At 32.9% G+C, this 19,012-nt stretch overlaps 2 protein-coding genes across 18 annotated transcripts in view; both read left to right on the top strand.

Annotated features, from left to right (window-relative positions):
* The window catches only part of ct (homeobox protein, cut), a 154,233-nt gene extending 149,268 nt beyond the window's left edge, over nt 1-4,965 (top strand). For 13 of the 15 annotated variants that reach the window (XM_088185591.1, XM_088185584.1, XM_088185589.1 and 10 more), the window contains 3 exons: nt 1,776-1,921; nt 2,045-2,961; nt 3,036-4,965. In XM_088185591.1, coding sequence (XP_088041717.1) covers nt 1,776-1,921; nt 2,045-2,961; nt 3,036-4,675 — 2,703 coding nt within the window. In that variant the 3' untranslated portion in view covers nt 4,676-4,965. The remainder of the gene's footprint in view (nt 1-1,775; nt 1,922-2,044; nt 2,962-3,035) is intronic. The other 2 variants (XM_088185590.1, XM_088185583.1) reach the window with 1 other exon arrangement.
* Nucleotides 4,966-10,870: 5,905 nt separating this feature from the next.
* On the top strand, nt 10,871-18,918 carry LOC148235170 (serine/threonine-protein phosphatase PP1-gamma catalytic subunit B). 3 transcript variants are annotated; one of them, XR_015809675.1, is made up of 9 exons: nt 10,871-11,023; nt 11,117-11,248; nt 14,977-15,193; nt 15,257-15,345; nt 15,415-15,611; nt 15,694-15,841; nt 16,908-17,046; nt 17,847-17,915; nt 18,633-18,918. XR_015809675.1 is itself a non-coding variant. In XM_088186354.1 (7 exons), exons 1-7 carry the CDS (start codon nt 10,969-10,971, stop codon nt 17,048-17,050), a joined length of 981 nt encoding a protein of 326 aa, XP_088042480.1. In that variant the 5' UTR covers nt 10,871-10,968. The 3 variants fall into 3 exon arrangements, 1 of the variants encoding a protein (XP_088042480.1); XR_015809676.1 differs by lacking the exon at nt 18,633-18,918 and adding an exon at nt 18,176-18,343; XM_088186354.1 differs by lacking the exons at nt 17,847-17,915; nt 18,633-18,918 and having other exon boundaries at nt 16,908-17,050.
* Nucleotides 18,919-19,012: the final 94 nt, after the last annotated feature.

The following is a 19,012-nucleotide window of genomic DNA, read 5'->3' as shown; positions in this document are numbered from 1 at the left end:
AGGTAAATCTTCAAATTTTTTCTTCAAAAAAAGATTCGATGCAAAGGTGTTTATTCTTCTGACCAATAGTAATACACAAACAATTAATATTATGGAACAATTATTTTATATATTGCTTATTTAAATTCTTCTCCTAACTTATATTAAAGACATGCTAAACCATGCTACACTGATTTAAACGCAATAATTATTCGGATACATACGTACAGATCTGTTATGTCCAAGGTCAAAGTTACAGCAAATGAAGTAAAAGTACATTCACGCAATAGTCACATACATGCTTATTTGTAATTGTTTTAACCAATTTATTCTTCGTATAAATGACAAATAATCGCGTCCAGGTGATCAACGCGCCTGGCGCGTTGTGTAAGACTACGCACTAAGCGCGTTCTCAGCATCAACGTGTTACAAAAAGGTCGTCCATAGTAGTAATTTGTCAATATCGGCTAAAAAAACGTTGGTAGCCGTTAAAACATAGCCACAATATTAATTAAAATTGCTATTAAAATATTTTACATTTATTAAAAAAAATATGTTTTATTGTTTTTAATTTAATAACAATACCAAATTTAATTTAAGAGTTATAAATTATAATAAAGCGCTCATATATTATATTATATAATATTTTATAAAATATACTGATATTAAAATAATTAATAAATTCATTCACCCAAGTTTGAAACCAATAATAAAATATTTAATATCTCATAGTATCAGGTTATTCCACAAGTTTTTGTATTTTTTAAGGTGCGGGTTAAAAGAGTTGAAAATTAAAGCATGTAATTCCTTTACTAAATTATATATTCTTCATCTTTTTCTGCAATGATTCTGCACATGTTAATCATTTTTTTATATTTGATTCGAAAAATAATGTATTTTTGGAGGCGTTTTTAAATCCATAATTGTAAAATATATTTTTCTATTTAAAATTTGTTGAAGGGATCTAAATAGACGATAGTCATTTGGAGAAATGTCCGAAGAATCAAATTAGTTAATATTTTCTATCGTCTTCTTGGATAAATGAGAGCGAGCGCTATACCCTTCTTTAATTTATAAGAAAAGGTATTTTTTATGGTCTGAGTCACTTTTAAACGAATGAGCTAAGCACACCATATGTCTGTTGTAATTGTCTGCCTATAATCCAACAGCTCATAATAAATTATGCCCTTTATATCCCACCAAATGCATTACAATCTTATTGAGATGTAATCCTGTTCTCGTGGTTGAAATTGTCGGTTGATTGACATCCAACCACTGCCTTTTACGTCACATGTTAATACTAGTTTCTGTATCGTTAATCTCGAACCTGCTTTGGTAGCAGTCCTAATATCTTCACTATCAACTCCTAAGGACTACGCGCCTTACATAGATATTCAATATCAAAATTCCCAGAACGAAATTTTTAGAACCATATTTGCCACTTTTTAAATTTAATGGCATCCCTGCCCATTGCATTACAGATGTGTTTAACTGCTATTATCGCATTATGAACAAGTTGAAACGCATAAAGCCTAATATAGCTTAACTGAGATTATTTTATCTCCACTGCCATTGTTGATTCCGGGTTGAAAATATCGAAAAAAAAATATCCTTTTACTAAATAGCATCATTGATATGACTACTGTTAACAAACATCGAAAGAATAGTAAAATTATAGTTTATTTATATTTATTTATTAAAAATTTATACATTTTTGCTTAATAGTTTATAAATCTGTTACTTAGAGATAAAGTAATATATATTTTAAATAATAAACTATGTTCATGTATATACAGGATTCCAGTCAGAATAGAAGACTGAAGAAATACGAAAACGACGATATACCACAAGAAAAAGTCATGAGAATCTGCCAAGAAGAACTAGCAAAACTAATGGGAAGGAGGATGGAAGATATACGTCAACCACGCGAAGGTTTTCCCAGGTACCTTGCTCTAACATACGTGTATATGTATAAATGTCTTTAAATGCAATATAATATTTATTCATAATAATGAAATATGAAAATTCCTTGGATTCGAGAACAGCAAACTAGAGCTAACATAAGTGTTTTCTTTCCCCACTATCTTAGCGGTGGCCCACCGCACATGGAGCGCCCTCCCGATGACAACATTCGCATGGCACTGGAAGCGTACCAACGAGAATTAAGCAAGCTGCAGCAGAGCGGCGTGCCAATGCCCGGCGTTCCGGGAATGCCAGGAATGCCCGGTTTCCCCGGACTGTTGGCCTTGCAACACCAACAGCACCAGAACCACCATCTAAACGGAGGCCCTACTGCACCTCCGGCGGTGCAAGATCTATCATTGCCCAAGGACAAAATGGTAAAGATCAATGGAGTATCGGATTTGGATAAGGAAAAGCAAATGGACGCTGAAGAGGCGATTAGGCACGCCGGTAGCGCGTTCAGTCTGGTCAGGCCGAAAATCGAACCTGGCTCGCAGGCGTCTACCGGTTCTTCAGCGTCGAGTCCGTTGGGCAATAGCATACTTCCGCCAGCGATCGCTCCTGGCGAGGAGTTTTCGAGCGCAACAGCAGCTAGTCCGCTACAACGCATGGCTTCGATCACGAATAGCTTAATATCTCAGCCGTCAAATCCATCTCACCATAGCCCCTCTCAGAGGCCTTTGAAAGCTGTTCTTCCGCCCATAACGCAACAGCAATTCGATCTTTTTAACAATTTGAACACTGAAGATATCGTGCGTAGAGTAAAGGAGTCCTTGAGTCAGTATTCCATCAGTCAGAGGTTGTTTGGAGAATCAGTTTTGGGCCTTTCTCAAGGATCGGTGAGCGATTTATTAGCAAGACCCAAACCGTGGCACATGTTAACTCAGAAAGGCCGTGAGCCGTTCATTAGGATGAAAATGTTCTTGGAAGATGATAATGCCGTTCATAAACTTGTTGCTTCACAGTACAAGATTGCTCCTGAAAAATTGATGCGAACTGGCAGTTATGGTGGCGTACCCCGTAAGTATAATTTACACTTAATAATAAATCTATAAAATTATATATTCTATAGAAATATATTTTTTTAATTACAGAATGCCCTGCAAATTTGAGCAAACCAATGCAACCAAGTCAAAAAATGATGGATGCTTCGCAACTGTTGAGCAAAATGCATCAAGAACAAGTGATGATGGGAGGTGGACCTCCGCTTTTATTAGGACCAGGCGGATTCCCGCCCCTAGGATCTCTCCCGCTTCAATCTGATATGAAATCGGGAAAACCTCCAATGCCTCCCATGCCTCCTCAGCCGCCCCTAACTCCTCAAAGTTCCGTAATGCGAGCTTTGCATCAGCACATTTCGCCTAGTGTGTACGAAATGGCGGCTCTCACTCAAGATCTCGACACTCAAACAATCACCACTAAGATCAAAGAAGCTCTATTGGCGAATAATATCGGACAGAAGATATTCGGAGAGGCCGTTTTAGGTTTATCTCAAGGTTCAGTTAGTGAACTTCTCTCGAAGCCGAAACCGTGGCATATGTTGAGCATTAAAGGCCGAGAACCTTTTATTAGAATGCAGCTTTGGCTGAGCGACGCTCACAATATTGATCGATTACAAGCACTCAAGAATGAAAGACGAGAAGCCAATAAGCGACGCCGTTCCACCGGACCTGGCGGACAAGATAACAGTTCCGATACGTCGTCGAACGACACTGCTGAATTTTATCATTCGACATCGCCAAGTCCTCATCCGGGAGGTCCCCCTTCGACTAAAAAACAAAGAGTGCTCTTTAGCGAAGAACAAAAGGAAGCGTTGCGCTTAGCGTTCGCGTTAGATCCATACCCAAACATGGCTACGATAGAATTTCTAGCGACCGAACTCGGCCTTTCATCTAGGACAATTACAAATTGGTTTCACAACCATCGTATGCGATTGAAACAACAAGTGCCACATGGCGGTTCCGGTGAAGTACCAGCTCGCGATCAATCGAGTGGACAGGCGCCGTTCGATCCAGTCCAATTCCGACTATTGTTAAACCAACGCCTATTGGAATTGCAAAAAGAACGACTCGGATTAGCGGGAGTACCGCTCCCGTATCCGCCGTACTTTGCCGCTAACTCAAATTTAGCCGCTTTGTTAGGTCGTGGATTACTACCGACGGGCGATTCTGATTTGGCTTTAGGAGCTGTTAAAGAGCAAATGAGCGGATTAGATTTAAGTATGCCTCTTAAACGAGAACCTGACGGTGATGATTTTGAAGATGAAGACGTAGAGAGCAACGTCGGATCTGACGAATCTATAGATGAGAGGAGCTTGCCCGATGGAGATGTCGATTTAGATGGCGACGGAGACGAAGGTAAGGCAGAAACGCCTCGAGCGGCTCCGCAGGGCGTTCGTTCGAATAGGCGGAAGCCCGTAGCTCCTCAATGGGTGAACCCCAACTGGGAGGACGATAAAGATCGTCCACCGAACCCAGACGAAGTCATCATCAACGGTGTGTGTGTGATGCAAACCGAAGACTATGGCAGACGCGCTGCCGAAAGAACTGTGCGTATCGAACCAGCGGAAGCAGACACGGAGACCGACGGCGCCGAAAGGGCTCCGTCTACTCGTTTGTCTCCTCCGGCTGTTACCTCCCCGACGTCGGCCGTAACGCCGGCGACGGCAATAAATGACCTACCCAACGAGAACAGTATAAAAATGGAAGTAGATTCCGATCGATGGGAGTACTAATGACAATTTGTGACTATTAAAAAAATGTTGTGAAACACTGTGAGTAGATGTAATTAGAAAAATCTAGTTAAAAATGTGAAAAACGATTTGTTCTGTTTTATATTATATGATATAGGTTAGCCAATGAATACTTCCCACAGATACGTACTGATAAAAATAAATTATAATCGCTTTATTCATTAAGCTTAATACTCTAGACGTAATTATACACGATTGTGCGAAAAGAGCGTCTCTATCTAATCGGATGCGTATTTAGAACGACTTTTATAGTAGATATTTTCAAAGAAAAATCAAAGAATCTCATAAGAAAAAAACTCGTAAGATAATGATTTAAAAAACTAGCATTTAGCGATTGTAAATACATTAGTCGTAGTAAACTGCCAGTATTTTATATAATATTGCATTTTTATGAGAAATTCATAAGAGATTAGAGAGGGAGTAATGAAGTGTAACGTCGATTGTATTTAATAAGAGTAAGTGCGTGTGTGAATATATGTAATTACATACATACGCGCTGTGTAATATATTATTTGTATTTAATATTAATGAAATAAGCGTCTGTGAATGATTTGGATGCTATGATAAGCGTTTTTGTGACTCGAGAGAGTTGTGTTTTTCGTTTTTACAGTATTTTCATTGACGATATGATAGCCAGAGGTTGCTTATCGTTTATATATTTTCTTATGTGAGACGTTATTGAAGATTCTTGTTGAGATAGAGCGTCTATAGCTCGTAACGATGGGGAAATTATTGTGAAAAATAGTGTTCCAGATATACATTATATCGGCCAAAGACTTTGTTTTTAATGATTATTGAAATCACACGTGATTTTTCTTGTTAGCACATTATCATTATATAAATATTATTATTATTATATATTATTATTATTATTACAAATATTGAATTTTGCCTCTAAAGTTATAATGATAAATAAGATAAGTGTATTATATATTAAGGAATGAAGTGCAATCGTTCATCGAATAAATTGAACCCCAGTATAATTATGTTGAATAAGTTAATTTAAACAAAGAAATGTGATTGTTTTACTTTAAATTTTATCAGTTTAGAATACGTATTGTCGATTTCCAAATTTATTGTTTATAATATTATTAATTTAATTTTGTGTAGTTTTCTTTTTTAATGGGCATTTTGTTCAGGTATTTTATTTTTCTTCTAAATATTATGAATAATATAAATTATATATATTTTACATATATAGTTATTATTATGACTATTTGTTATGCATTGTTTTATAATTATCTTTTACTGGTATTTTCAAATTTATTTTATGCTTCTTTACCAATATTTTATTATGTTTTTTTTAACACTAGAAATAAACATTTTGCATCGAGCAATTAGTAAAAGTTGTTTTATTTCATTTTTTATTTTATTTTGTGTTTATTTTTGCATTTTATTATTATTTGTATTATTCAAATTATTTTTGCATGAACTATAAAAGACTGCCTAGTCACTATGTATCTCAACTAATCGTTTTTGTGTAAATAAATAAATTTTAATAGATTAAAAGCACAAAAATAGCGAATACTATTCTTCCGAAATCAATTATTTTATTATGATTAAGCTGCTCATTTTCTTTTCAAATAAAATAAAAAAGAAAGGTTAATAAAACCTATAAAGAATCTAAAATATAAAATAAATATTCGACAAACCTGAAAAAAGAAGCAAGGAGCAGCACATTTCAATACTATTTTTCTAATTTTGCTCCTATCTAAACTTTCCAAACTATTATGTTATTTATTTATTTTAGTGCTATCGCGTGTGGAAAGTCACAAAGTGACGCGTTAATTAAAATTGTAAATTTATTGAAAAGCATATCTATAGTTATTAAGGGATATCTATAATTTTTAGGGACTCATAAAAAGGTAACAATTTAAATATTAGAAAAACGAGTTTAGCGGTGCATATAAGTGAAAATATGTAACGTTCAACATTAAACCGGAGAGTATTTGCTACCATAATAATTTGGCATTAATGCTGTTACATTTATTTTCTAAATAAATATATAAATATACATTAATCAATTTTTAAAGTATAATTTTTACATATTTATATATATATGTTTAATATAAATAGTGAAAATTATGACGGAAGACGTTGTGGTAATTCTGAATGATTAATCTTAAGGGTTAAATAATATTTAAATACTAGCGATAAAAATTAAAGTAAGTGTAAAAAGACATAAATAAAGGGGAACCACATTCCTTGCAAACCTGTAATTAATATATAAAAATAAAAAATATAGTTATTAGTGCAAAAGTATCCATTATTACATTAAAACGGGATTAACTTTCAAATTTAGAATATGTATTATCATTACGTTTACAGATCATGAATAAAGAAATACTTAAGGATTTTAAAAAAAGAAACTCGTATTGAATTATGGATTATTAACAATATATAAAAATTTTAACACAATCACACATTAAGATCAGCGGTGCAAATGCATATTTTCTACGATTCACAATTACACATGACGCATGAAATTTTTGTTACTGCTTTCCTTGTGCAAGTTTCTAAAATGGAATTATATTTAATGTACAATAAAATGTTAAACTATCAATTACAATTTTAACATAATAAAAGTATTGTCTATATTTATAGTGAGTAAAAAACTAATTATGTTTCAATTTTATATATAATTCCCTTTTAGAAATTCAAAGATCTCTTTAAAATAAATTATCTTTGATTATGTGACTGTTTTAACGATATCCTCACAATAATTTCCATCAACCACTGGTAAATATTTTAGCATAATAGCAAAAAACCTATGCAAATCACTTATATGTTCGCTTAGGATGTTGTTCGATGATTATTTAAGATGTTGCTGTGTTATTATTACATAATAAATCTAAGCTAATATTGTTTTATTACGTTTATAAATAAACAATTTTGCATTTATTGTGTAAATTAAAAGATTGTGAAGTTATTTTCTTCATATTATTCAATGAATATTAAATTAAAATAACAATGTTTTAAATAACATAATTTATAAAGAATATAATTTTAATAATATTATCGACTTACGTCAGAAAAATTATTCGCCAAATATTGTTAAGAATGTTTATATTCGTATATATATTATTATTATTATATATATATATGACAACAGGAATATAATATTTTTGTCTCAGTCTTTTTATTATGATAATTTTTCCTTATCAAATATTTATAAGTAGACATGATATAAAAAGAAATGTATATATCTTTATAAGAAAATGTGTAATTAAACTGTAGTTATAGATCAATAATATTATTATTGTTCATATCATATTATTGTCTTCATTCTGAACGATTTCTAAAGCTACTAATAAAGTTGAAGTATAATAATCTAAGAATCATAATAAAAGTGTTTTCTTATTGTACGCCTTTATCCTTAATGAGTGAAAAATATAATTTAGAGATTTTAATCAAATCTAAGATCTATCATAATGTAATGATTGCATCTAATAAAAAAGATCTACATTCAACACTAAATAACATGGTAAGTTATGAATAATAATTATATTAAATTAACGCCTGGGTCAGCCACAAATTACATGCAATATGAGACAAAATATTCAAGTTCGAATAAAAGGAAGGACAATTAACTAATAATTACATTTCATTAAGTTTGTGGTAATCAAGATTTCTGTAAGATGCTCCGCTCCATAGTTCGACTCGGTATATACAATGATTATTTAGTTATATCATACAAAATTTAATATTTTACAAGTAATGACAGATATTAAACATAATTAGTTTTTACACTACTTACTAATAAATACAAAATAAAATAACACAATATTTCAACTAAAAAAATACTTTATTTTACTAAGAAAACATTGAAAGCAAAATATTAATATAAAGAAAACGTTTTTTTTAATTATACATGCAAACAATTATCCTAATACAAATGTTAACAGCAACTGTCTACCTTGTTATTGCCAGAAGTATGGTTCAGACGTCTCATCGATCCGTGTCACACATCTCTTCATTTAATCATGTAAAATAATCATGTCAATATATATCTGCACCGACTAAAAGATGTCTCACTTAGCATTTGAAAAACTCGTATTACATTATTGAAACTTTGATGGGGTAAATCTTCAATAAGACACCACTAATTAGAGAATCTGGTTGATGGCCGTGTGGTATTTTGACCTATTAAAACCCCATCTCCGCTTATACCACCTTCCCGGTATACTGTTTTTACACATTATAACTTCGGGGAGGTAGACATTATTAAAACGTTATATATATTTATTCAGGTTTTATTATGGCCAAACCCCTGGCGGCACTCTGGTAACACTGACGTGACATAAACACATTCTCTTGGTGAACTTTGGCGGACTCGCAACGATCATTGCTGTCTCGTGCACCGATCACCATTCATATTCTAAATATTCAAACATGTATCTATATCTCAATAAAATACTACTGCATCGGCTCAATCTGTGTCTCTTTGCCACCCGTCACCATGCGTCGCCAAACTATTATTTGAAAGAGCGACTGAACATACCTTCTTAGTAAAACTTTCTCTCCACAGTGGCACAACGCCGACATGGGTCTAAGACTAAGCAGTCATCCCTCGTTCAGTAATTGAATATCTTATTAGCAACTGCGACCCTTGCCTAGTCGAGCTTTCGTTTCAGTATATTGCACGGACTGAGTACAATGACCGACATACTCCGTCACGAGTGACTGTCGCGGTTGTGTATACCGTGCAATATTTTTAATGGTTTCTAGTAGCACTAATTATTTTAAGGAAACCGATATAAGACATCAGAGATAAGGAGGGGGAAGGTCACTTCTATGAAAAAAAATACGCGTGTGAAAACAAATTAATTAGGCAGAATAACTTCGTTTAAATTCAGGATCTTAATTTTATTTATTATAAACACTACATATAAGAAATATAACAAATCCATAACAAATACATATTATTACCCTATTATAAAAAAGCAAAATGCCAATTCCTAAAAAGAGCGATTTTCGACCCGCCTCGCAAAAATAAATTCACAAGTGATACAAAGCATTTTGTTGCTATCATCACCGATACGTTTTCCAAAAAAATACTAAGCCAAGTTTTATAAATACAAGTAATATTGATTAAGATTGGGGCTCGCTAAACTTAATAGCCATAAAAGCTAAATGTTAATGATAAATTACTGGAGAGCTACTAAAAGTGATCATGCAATTAATTTAGTCACTCAGCGAGAAATTCTAGTAGTTAGAATTTTTTAATTTTATTTATATAAATGACATGAGGCACAAAAATATTTAAAAATTCCAACAATAACTAGTGTAAACAGCATTCGCTAATTTTTTAAATATCTCACAAAACTCTTTAGGTCATATGTGGATACGAGAGGTAACCCATATTAGGCTCTTCGCTCCTGTTTAAGCGTCTAAGAACTGAAATAATGGATCCCGTGCGCTCAATCAAACATTAAACTGTTTAATAAGTAGAAAGGTCAAATACACAAATAGTAATTTATAAAATATTTGTTTTAAATTTTGGAAGAAAAACAGCATAATTTAATTAAAAAATGTAAATGTAGAGTGGAATAAGTATAAATTAAACTACAATATTTTTGTTTTTATTTGTATTTTTTTTATTAAAAAAAAACTATAGGCATTTTTTTTAATTAAATAAAATTTGAAAGTGTGCCACTGTACTGAAATAGGGTATTTAGCCGTACAAAAATATTTATTTAATTTCATATAAAATTATTCCTCCCCCCCTCCCTGTCTTTTCAATATAATGTGTTAATTTTACTATTTTTGAATCGAAGTCAGAAATTTTGTTTCGTACATATTTCTGAAAAACGAGTTAGATATTCTACTGTAATAATTCAAATACGTGCATGCAAGTTATATCATTAAAAAGTATTTTAAACAAAATACAATTAATATGTTTCATAATTTTAAGAATTACAGTAATATTTTGGTTTAACGGTAACACATTCTCTATGGTTTTATATTTTATGAGCTTAAAGCCCACTTTAAAAATCTAAAACTATTTTTACAAATTTTCCAGTGTTAATTTAATATGTAAAACAAGTGTTTTTGACTATAGATTTTTTTATAACTTTTAAGCGATTCGTTGATCGATTCTGATTTGACACATAGGCGGGCGCGCGTCGCGTTGTCTATGGTCCACAACAAACCGCTCGTCAGGTTGGCAGCGCCGGCGGTCTGCGGTCGCAGCGACCAAAGGCGAGAGCTTCGAAGGCGTATCCTCTCGCATCGGCTCTCCCGGCGCCCCCGCACGACCTCCGCCCCTTGCCGTCATGGGCGATAAGGACAAATTCAACATCGACAGCATCCTGTCGAGGCTCCTCGAAGGTCAGAGCCGCGCCCGACCCTGCGCCCCGCGCCCCGCCCCCCTCGGCCTGCGCCACCGCCATCGCTGACACATCCTATGTCTTCTTGTTGCAGTGCGAGGAAACAAGCCCGGCAAGAGCGTCCAGCTCACGGAGTACGAGATCCGCGGCCTCTGCCTGAAGTCCCGCGAGATCTTCCTCTCGCAGCCGATCCTGCTCGAGCTGGAGGCGCCGCTCAAGATCTGCGGTAAATAAAATGGCGACCCTACCGTCGTCGTCAAAATGGCGGATAGCTTTCGTTTACGCCGCGGCCGGCCGCCATATTTATTTTGTCCGCGCGATCGAAACTCGTTTTTTCTCGATAGCGACGTAAGCGGCTCTCGACTATGTATATTTATATATCGCCTTTATTTGTCGCAAAATATTGGCAAAATGCCTGTGACTCGCTTTAGCAAAATATGAAAATTGCGGGCGCGGCCAGTCGTCCATTTTTTAAAGCTTTTCCCCGACCTAGTGGCAACCCTGACGGTCATATCAATTTGGTATTTCTAACGATAAATATGACAGATCCATAAACTGTTTAATTTGGGTTGCCATTCGTCGTTTCGCCACTGGTCATATATAAAAGAAACGAATGGGAATTATTGGCAATTATAATTTATTGTTGGTAACACTGCATTATAATACAACGCCCACACATTTAAATTAATGTCAAGTACTCGATACTGACAGGTGAAACGAAACAAAAAAAATAATTTTAAACACATAACCTAAAAATATGAATATTTTATATTGTTACTTTACTGTGACTAGATTTTACTACATATTTTTAATAACGACGTGTTATATTATTTCGTTTTTTAAATTATTAATCTAAATCGATGCAATTTTTTTATGTCAATATTTAAGAGGCTCCCAATTGAAATACATTCAAATAAAATCTGACTACTTATGCCCGTTTTCTAACTGGAAAAGCGGTTATTTACGATTCATATGGGTAGGCTTTTTTCTATTTTATTCGTTCAAGTGATACCGCTGGTTGTTTTCCTACTTAACTGGTTCTAAAACAACACAGATTGTTCGGAAGTTAATGTGTTTATATTCACATTTTTGCTCTTCCGCTTCCCGGACTATTCTTTTGATTGAAACTCTTCAAACTAACAAAAACTTCAAAACATCACCCAGTAAATTGTAAACCTTTTCTTAAAAAAATTATTTGAATAATAGGTATACTTAGATGCTTAGAAACAAAATAACACTAAAAAACATTGCAAACCCTTAGCTAGTACTGTTGAAAATTGTATATTGAGCATGAAAACGACTTCCTTTTTCGGTAGACCAAATATTATTCCTCAAATCTCGAAGAGCAAAGAATACATATTTGAATGCTTATGGCGGTTGCATTACAAGTTTATTTGGTTCGATATTTTGAATTGCATTTGTTTAGTTCGCCCTTAATATTCTCAATGCCTCTTTAATTATACTATGATATAATAATACAATTTTTAATAACTACACATCTAGCTTTTTTATAAGGGCCGACTAAACTGTTGAAATTATTATACACAGATATATTATCTCTCATTCACGAAGAATGTGAATCACTTGAAATCAATACATAAATATGCATATCTGAAAAGTCTTAAATCTTAATGGACAGTATTTTTTACTAATTATTTAATCCCTTTTCCAGTTTAGTTAGAGATGTATCTGGACAAGCATGATAAAAAACTAAAATATTTTCATATGAAATGTATTTATTGATTTATAAAAAAAAGAGGCATAAAGTTTAGAGATTGTAAGTTTCGTAATCAGGTAATGGCAACAAATCAGCTGAACCGAATCCACTAATGTTAGTTCAATGACATTTTTTAGATATAATTCCACTAACAGATAAATATGATAAACTTTATCATCAGTTTGCGATATGAAAATAATTAATGAAAAAGTCCCTCTATCATTGCAGTGAGTTCGATGTTAACATGCTCAGGAATGCCGCAAGGTTAAGATCTTTGCCCATTGTTGTTTCTTCTGATTATAAATTTTTCTACATACTCAAAAGGGAAAAAACTTGAATTTAAACTCAAATGGTCAATGTTTTTATGCAAAATGCGAGACCTAGACTGCATTTTAGAAAATGATGAAATATTTCTCACTATTAGATGGGTAGAAAGGTATCTGAAGAAATATTGATCCTTTTGAAGATTTCAACATGTTTATCTTAGGAGCACTCTGATGAATATTAAGTATCCGCTGAGATTTTTAATCAGATATTGGCTTATTGTTATATTATTTTTATTTAATAATACTATGGTATACATGATTTTTTCTCTGTATATAGCATAACTAATTATAGGTATTATGTGCAAGGTGCAATTGTGTCAAGCTGTTAATCTTTGGCGCATCTAAATATAATTCAACGATGAATTAGTTCATTATGAATAATGTGTCCAGCTTATTATCTATATGAATTATAATCAACATGAGTTTCTATAGTGTGTAAAATAACAATACAGTGCTTTGAAAACAATTAACAATGTTTTCCGCAGACGTTATGACTAATGCCAGGCCAAAAAAGCATGACTTGTCATATATCAGTTCATTATCGAGTATTGTGTGTAATTTATTGGCGTTTTAATTGTTTTCATGCATCATACGGTATCCTTATGTGATTTAAAACATTATTGTTCTATAATCATATAGCGTAAATTATAATTGGCGTTTGAAACTAGTTCTAAATGTATACTACGTCGAGTAGTTTATAATTTTACACTGGACTTAAAAATATAAATCAATCATTTTAATTGTTACAAATTACTATTTTCCTATTGTATTTAACGTGCAAAGAATGGTGGATGTTTGTTTTGCATATTGATAATAGTGAATAGGATTATTTTATATCAATTATAAATTGTTTTGTAACTTTCTATTAATTTTAATAGAACATGTTTGAAATTGACATTATTGTTGACATATAGGTCAAACGCCGCATGATGAGAGCTTGTACAATACAAAAAAAAATCGTTTATTGGTATTTCAGGTCAACGCACTAACAAGCTTCAATTTGTGACATTATTTATCTTTTAAAAAGTCACTTCAGATTGATTTTTTGTTATTGTAAGCAATATATTTACATATACGCTTGTATGTAATGAAGAATGTCTATAGAGAAGCGTGTTCGCTTCATATCTGAACATGTTATTATATTTATAATATATTTATACAGTGACCTTGTTTCGGGAATGTTTTCAGTTATACATATGAATTATGCTCACGATGACTGTGATTTTCGCTCTTTAAAAATAAAATAAAGATGGTTAAAAATAATTGAGACGAATAATGTTTAACGTGATACAGTTTTAATGTGTTATATGGGAGATGAATGAATTATGTTTTTTTGAATTGAATTTATTGACTAGCCCATTGTGTTTGTGTGGGAAATTTCTCAAGCGTTCAGCCAAGAATTTGGTTTAATTAATACCTTTTGTAAACAATATAGGATAAATAACGGAGAAGCTCAAATTTATTTTACATTTACGATGATAATCAATGCATATTTTTTTTATTTAGTTACTCATTTTTGTGTAATATTTGTTCTCGCGACCAATTGTTATCAGTTGTATTAACAAGTATATTCGCAGATTACAAATGCCTATTGATTTTATTTATCGCGTGCAAACTTATCTCATTTTTAACTTGTGATAATAATGACACTCCTTTGTAAATTCGTCTCTGTCTCTCGTTGTCAAATTATCATAATCTAAATGGCACATCTTTTACTTTGTCCTTAAAACAATGCCGATGGACAATCAATGATGAAATATGCATGAAAATGAAAATTTGACGCGACAATGCGAAACATTCGTTCCGAGAATTCATAACCGGTTTTTGAAACGTACAGCGCCGACGATGACGCGTGTAAACTTGACATTGTTCTGCATAATCTATAGTAATATTCGTTTATTTTTGACGCAGGCGACATACACGGGCAATTTTATGACCTACTACGCTTATTCGAGTATGGAGGCTTCCCGCCAGAATCTAACTACTTATTCCTGGGAGACTATGTGGACAGGGGCAAGCAATCGCTGGAGACCATCTGCATGTTGCTCGCCTACAAAATAAAATATCCTGAAAATTTCTTCTTATTACGAGGAAATCATGAGTGTGCCAGTATTAACAGAATCTATGGGTAAGATGCACGTTTAATTTATTGTATGAATCGAGATTTTGAGCGTCTAATGATAACTTTCAGATTCTACGATGAATGCAAACGTCGCTACAATATCAAATTGTGGAAGACTTTCACTGATTGTTTTAACTGCTTGCCCGTCGCTGCGATTGGTATGATTCGTTCTGTATGTACTCGTGTCTTGTTTATAGAAGATCCTCATGTATGTTTTGTTATTACAGTCGATGAGAAAATATTCTGCTGCCACGGTGGCCTGTCTCCAGACTTGCAGTCTATGGAACAGGTGCGGCGTATCATGAGGCCTACCGACGTGCCCGACGTTGGATTATTATGCGATCTGCTGTGGTCCGATCCCGATAAAGACACCAACGGCTGGGGCGAAAACGACCGTGGCGTCAGTTTCACTTTCGGCCACGAGGTATCATAGTTTTCAATTTTAAACGTTTCTCGATATCGAATGCGTCATAGTTGCTATACATTTTTTATTGTTTTACTTTCAGATTGTCGGGAAGTTCTTATCGAAACATGACTTTGATCTAATCTGTCGGGCGCATCAAGTGGTCGAGGATGGCTACGAATTCTTTGCAAAGAGGCAACTGGTCACTTTGTTCTCGGCTCCCAATTATTGCGGAGAATTTGACAATGCAGGTATTATACAAGTGAATATGTAGTGTAGGGTAATTCAAAGTACCTGAAGTTCTGATGAAAAGGTAGTGGTAAAAAAGCTAATCGATAACATCAAGTTGGTTTTCTTTAGTACGGAGATTCTAGTTTCTTGTTAAAAATATTACAACGTTAAAACAGATATTTACGATATCTTCAGGCTTTTTTATATAAGCTTCTATAATATAAGTTTTCTAGTAGTGGCCAGAAAATAACTAAAATATTCGAGGCTTGCTTAAAACAGTACAGCGCTAAATCAAAAGCCCCAATATTGGCTAAACGCATTGTGTCTATTTGATTAGTTGTTTTAAGCAAGTATATCATCTTTATTGGTCAACAATGACATGTCGACATTGTTTATAATTTGTCTTATGTCCTATAAATTTTGGTTTCTGTTCTTCCATAAAAATGTTATCTCTTGTGACTAGATACAATTCCAGTCCCTTTTTTATTACTTATGGCCTTTGAATGTTTTCTATAATCCCCGATATGAGATTTGCTGTCAATACTTGGACTTACCACTGGTGTGGAGTCTCTAAAGTAGGTCATTATTATCGATATGATGCACGAGAAACTGGGATCAAAACATGTATCGACATTTTTTCACTGTCAACAGTATGAAAGTTGTACGGTCGTGTGAATATCGCCACGTAAATTGGCTGTAAATTGTTAAAAATAAAAAAAAATATTGTAAAGATCACAAAGCCTGATATTTGTTTTAAAAATAAGTAAAAGTATTTCATCGTCGTTTACCATAATCAGTATCGTTTTTATTTTTTAAATATGTATAATTGGTGATTCTAAATAAGTTAATTTTTCATTTTATTTGTACGCAATCCACAGTTGTCTTGATGTCTATTGATTTACTATTGTGAATATAAAAAAACGTTTACTAATTAAAAATTTATGATGTTAAAAAAATAAGATTAGATTCTAATGTTCGCAAATAAGCCTGGTCGTAAGGCTGCATATTTAGGAATAATGCTTGGTATGCAATGTTATAAGGAAAATCACATAAAATTGTATTTATAATGTTTTATTTTCGTTCCAGGGGCCATGATGTCAGTGGACGATACGTTGATGTGCAGTTTTCAAATATTACGGCCTGCTGAAAAGCGTAGTATGAGTCATTTCAATCCAGGGCGGCCGGTGACGCCACCGCGTGGTACCGCGAACAAGAGCAAAAAGAAGTAATTTTCATTGTATTTCGCTCAGACTAAAAATTGTCGTTTGTATTAATTAACCAACCAATGTTTTGTTCGGTAACGTGAAATGTACATAAAATCATATGAGAAATCTTGAGTCATTTTCCTTTCATAATAAATAAAATGACTCTCGCTTTCTCATATGTTATGCATATTATTATTTTTTAATTAACGCTGTATAATCCTAGCCCAGGCCCCGCTTTAATCGAAACATAATTATTAGGACAGCGCTTTCCAAACTTTACTGTGCGTATCGAGTGTGGACTTTTTCAGGACAAAATTTGATTATAGATTTGTTAGTAAAAATCGTGTAAAATATATGTTGTAATTCGCCTTATTATTCGTAATATGTTTTGTAATTAATGTTCATTAATTGTTAGAATTGTACTAGTTGAGTTCTCATGTTAGTCTCTGTAATTTTCAATTATTTCTACGTAAAGGAAAAACTGAAAGACGCACGGAATAAGCTCTGTTGTGACTCGTGAAAGGTCAATATGGGTTAATTTATTATTTAAGAAGATGGCCTAAATGTATATTTTATTTTTTCAACTTTAATTATTATGTATCGGGGATTTTAATGTGTTATTAATAAAAAAAATATTAGTTTGTTGATTCGTTTTTATGTAGTTTGATTTAGTAGTCGTTTAGTTTTTTCTCTCATCACTCTTGTCCATCTTTCCAAAATTGAATCGATCGTGTTTAAAGTTTGGAAAATCGCTGTTTTGTTTTCCTCGTAGCATCGAACGCAGAGTAAAAATATTGACTTTTATCATTTTTTTTTCTAGTTAATCTTCACTCTCACTAGAAGCATATACTGTGTGGATGGATCACTGTATTTTCACTTTTATTACATGGTAAACTTTATTTTATTATTTTTGCGTTGAATGTGAATGGTCTTTCTTTGGCGTATTACATATTTTCAAGTGAGGTTTATTTTTCGTTATTAGAGGCGTCGTTACAAAAGAATATATATTTATTAAAAAATATATACATATTAGTACTCCTATACGCCGTCCTGCAAAGTCTGAATTTTTAGTATTTTATTTTTTAGTATATTATACGAAATTGTTTTACATGTGAAGATTATGAATGCATATATACTTTATTTTTCAAGGGTGCAGTACTCGTCAACTAACTAGCTTGCCTATTTTGTAACAGTCTTGATATCGATAAGACAACAATATCTATAAGTTAGCATCACATTGATTATTGTTTTTTTGCAATTTGATTATTTTTGTCCGTAATTTGTGTCAAAATTTTATTTAAAATAAATATTGAATGATATAAATTATATATTATAGAGATAGTGTCGTTTTAAATGAAAGGACTATACCTCACCGCATGTCGAACAATTATTGTATTTGTATATTTCTTGAATATTAAAATTTATATAATAATTATTATTTTAATCAATAGTGATTTTGTATATTTTTCCAATGACTTGATGATAGTGTTTGACTTTTTGTAATCTTATTATTATTATTGTATTATACGATGTATCATAGAAAACTAATTTTGGGTATTCACTTTTTTCTGTTTCGCCACCACCCACTACGATTATGTCGCTGCAGTTGAACGGACGGTCCGAGGAGCTCCGCCCTTGCCCCGCCCCGCCAGCATGTATTATCACCCACCAGTATTAAGTATGCCGCTTCTGATCAGAAACACAGCTTGATATATTTTTTGTTCTCCTGAGACTGGGACCTTTTTCAGCACTGAAATGAAATAGTTTCACGAATACGGCTTCTTTCCATAGATTGTAAAGGCATATATAAAAATCCGCAATGAAATGTTTTCTTTAATGTTATGTAATTGTAATGCTAATATTTAGTTTAAATAAAGTCTTATTTTACATTATTTAAAGTATATATGAAGTCAACTTATATCCTCGACAAAATAACGTAGTAGTATCTATAAAAAAACATCACCGTAATATATAATAGAAATTCTC

The sequence above is a fragment of the Plectrocnemia conspersa genome, unplaced genomic scaffold, assembly GCF_051122295.1.
Source record: "Plectrocnemia conspersa isolate PC_06_02 unplaced genomic scaffold, ASM5112229v1 ptg000005l, whole genome shotgun sequence".
Taxonomy (NCBI): Eukaryota; Metazoa; Arthropoda; class Insecta; order Trichoptera; family Polycentropodidae; genus Plectrocnemia; species Plectrocnemia conspersa.
This window is presented reverse-complemented; position numbering and strand designations above follow the sequence as displayed.